At 40.6% G+C, this 1,270-nt stretch overlaps 1 protein-coding gene across 1 annotated transcript in view; it reads right to left on the minus strand.

The window, feature by feature from the left end:
• Positions 1-352: 352 nt before the first annotated feature.
• LOC113464172 (laminin subunit alpha-1-like) overlaps positions 353-1,270 on the minus strand; it is a gene marked incomplete at both ends in the record, with an annotated part of 2,714 nt that continues 1,796 nt past the window's right edge. The window contains 2 exons of the mRNA XM_026812477.1: positions 353-587; positions 1,017-1,264. Of these exons, the coding sequence (XP_026668278.1) occupies positions 353-587; positions 1,017-1,264 (483 nt within the window). The remainder of the gene's footprint in view (positions 588-1,016; positions 1,265-1,270) is intronic.

The following is a 1,270-nucleotide window of genomic DNA, read 5'->3' on the forward strand; positions in this document are numbered from 1 at the left end:
AAAAAAAGTCGGAACCAATACACTTATTACGTTCACATCTGCATTTTACTGTATTTTATCCTAAAAATATTTTTTTGAACTGGACCGACGGCAGTTTTGCTTGGTCGAGCATATTCTAGAGGGCGTTAAAAATTACAGACACCGAGGGGTTCGTGTTCAGACTTTTTTTGGGCCGCAAGGTCCCATAAGGCTGCCGCTTTTTAGCAATCTCTCCTCCATGTTTTTTATACTGAATATTATTAAACGAATCAAACATTTCGTACTGTGATAGAACTCGCAGAATTGACTTAACTTTCTACAAATTTGCGAATCATGATTTGAAAATTGTTATAGGGATACAGAAATGATTTACCGTGCATTCTCCCAGGGTAAGGTCACAAGTGCCCGCGTGTCCGTTGCAGTCGCACCGCACGCATACATGATGATCCTGATAATCGGATCCATTCTTGATCAGTTTCACATACCCCCATGCGCAGCTCTCGCAGGACAGTCCCGCGTATCCCTCGGGGCACTCACACACCTCGACCAAATTGTTACTCTCGCCGCCGGATGCAACCTCTCCGACGGACAAGATCGCTGCTTGTAGACTGAAACCCAAACGAAGCGTTCACGATTTTTAGACTCGATTCATAAATTTTCACATCCCGTAAACACAATGAATAAACTGCCGATTTGTATGCAAAATGAAACATTCATGGTATCAATAAAAGAAATGTATTCTAAGTAGACATGTCTTTTATTATATAAACATTGTGAGAGGCAGTCTTTATCTTTTAATATTTTGTACATTTATAAATCTGATAAAAATCAATAAATTCACTGAAAATTTTTCTATAAACGCATAAAATCTGCTGTTTAATAATTAACTATTGATCGTTTAATTAGAATTTATTCGCCATGCAAACGTTTTTTTTAACGTCGTATTTATTATTCCAGTATCTTCGATCTGACCTGCATTATAATTTTCGAGTGACCAATAATTTCATTTTACTAAGATTTCTCATTGATTCAACTACCTCCCCTCGATCTGCTCGGAATGATACTGCGCCCTGATCATAAGGTACTTGAGATCCGCAAGGACGTTCATCATTTGCACCCTGGTAACGGCGTCGCCGCGAAATTCGGTTCTCCTCAATCTCGTAGGGATATCTTGGATCTCCTGACGCACGTGGTACCAGCCGTTTTCATGCAGGGGCACTGTGATCTCCGCTTCCTGCCCGCTATATTGTTCTTCGCCGTAAGCTATCCGCATGCCGTTATTACCCTGCGA

This window comes from Ceratina calcarata, unplaced genomic scaffold (assembly GCF_001652005.2).
Source record: "Ceratina calcarata isolate Rehan_Ccalc_2016 unplaced genomic scaffold, ASM165200v1 scaffold2830, whole genome shotgun sequence".
In the NCBI taxonomy this organism is placed as follows: Eukaryota; Metazoa; Arthropoda; class Insecta; order Hymenoptera; family Apidae; genus Ceratina; species Ceratina calcarata.